At 34.2% G+C, this 885-nt stretch overlaps 1 protein-coding gene across 1 annotated transcript in view; it reads left to right on the top strand.

The window, feature by feature from the left end:
* LOC119586950 (probable dual specificity protein kinase madd-3) overlaps window positions 1-885 on the top strand; it is a gene marked incomplete in the record, with an annotated part of 25,662 nt that overhangs the window by 20,900 nt on the left and 3,877 nt on the right. Inside the window, 2 exon segments of the mRNA XM_037935683.1 lie at window positions 232-361; window positions 736-880. Of these exon segments, the coding sequence (XP_037791611.1) occupies window positions 232-361; window positions 736-880 (275 nt within the window).

Here is an 885-nt window from a genome sequence, read left to right as displayed (position 1 = left end):
GTATTGCATTCAATTAGTTCATTTTAGTATGCAGATTACAATTACTCATTGATTCATTGACTACTCACAACCCCATTCCATAGTCCAGACTTTTTCAGTGTGCAATTTACGTGTGAAGTCCCACAAATTCCACATAATTTACAGATAAGCACTTCCAAGTATGTAACAACATTATAAGAAACAAATTCTAACTAAATGGAACCTTAACTAAAGCCTACTCTCTTTCCTCAGAAACGAGACATCAGAACAGTAAAAAGGACGGACATCCAACTAATCGACTTTGGAAGTGCAACATTTGATCACGAGCACCACAGCACTATAGTTTCTACTAGGCATTACAGAGCACCAGAGGTTATACTAGGTGAGTATGGACTGTCATGATGTCATTTTCATATCTCTTTTTTTCTCTCTAGCTATTTTTAATTGTATGAAATTGCTTTTGTAAATTGCAAATATTTAGTGTAAAAAAAAAAAAGAAAATCAGCATTTTCTTGGAAGTAATTAAGTCTTATTAGAAAGGGAGTGCCAAGTTCATGTATTGTAGTTTGTTAGTGGAAAAGTTAGGTTTTACTTAACTGAAAAGTTTTTTTTTTTATCAGAAAACATTACTTTTTCATAAGAAAGGTGATGTTCTCAATTTCAACACCAGTCATTCTGAAGTCATATCACTTACATTATTACTTCATCAGTACTTTGATATTATTATACATGTAATCACACAAATTTTCTTTTCAGAATTGGGATGGCAGCAACCTTGTGATGTCTGGTCCATTGGGTGTATAATGTTTGAGTTGTACTTGGGGATCACATTGTTCCAAACACATGATAACCGAGAACACCTGGCCATGATGGAGCGTATCCTCGGACCCATTCCTTACAGGTAAA

This window comes from Penaeus monodon, chromosome 22, assembly GCF_015228065.2.
Source record: "Penaeus monodon isolate SGIC_2016 chromosome 22, NSTDA_Pmon_1, whole genome shotgun sequence".
NCBI classification, from domain to species: domain Eukaryota; kingdom Metazoa; phylum Arthropoda; class Malacostraca; order Decapoda; family Penaeidae; genus Penaeus; species Penaeus monodon.
This window is presented reverse-complemented; position numbering and strand designations above follow the sequence as displayed.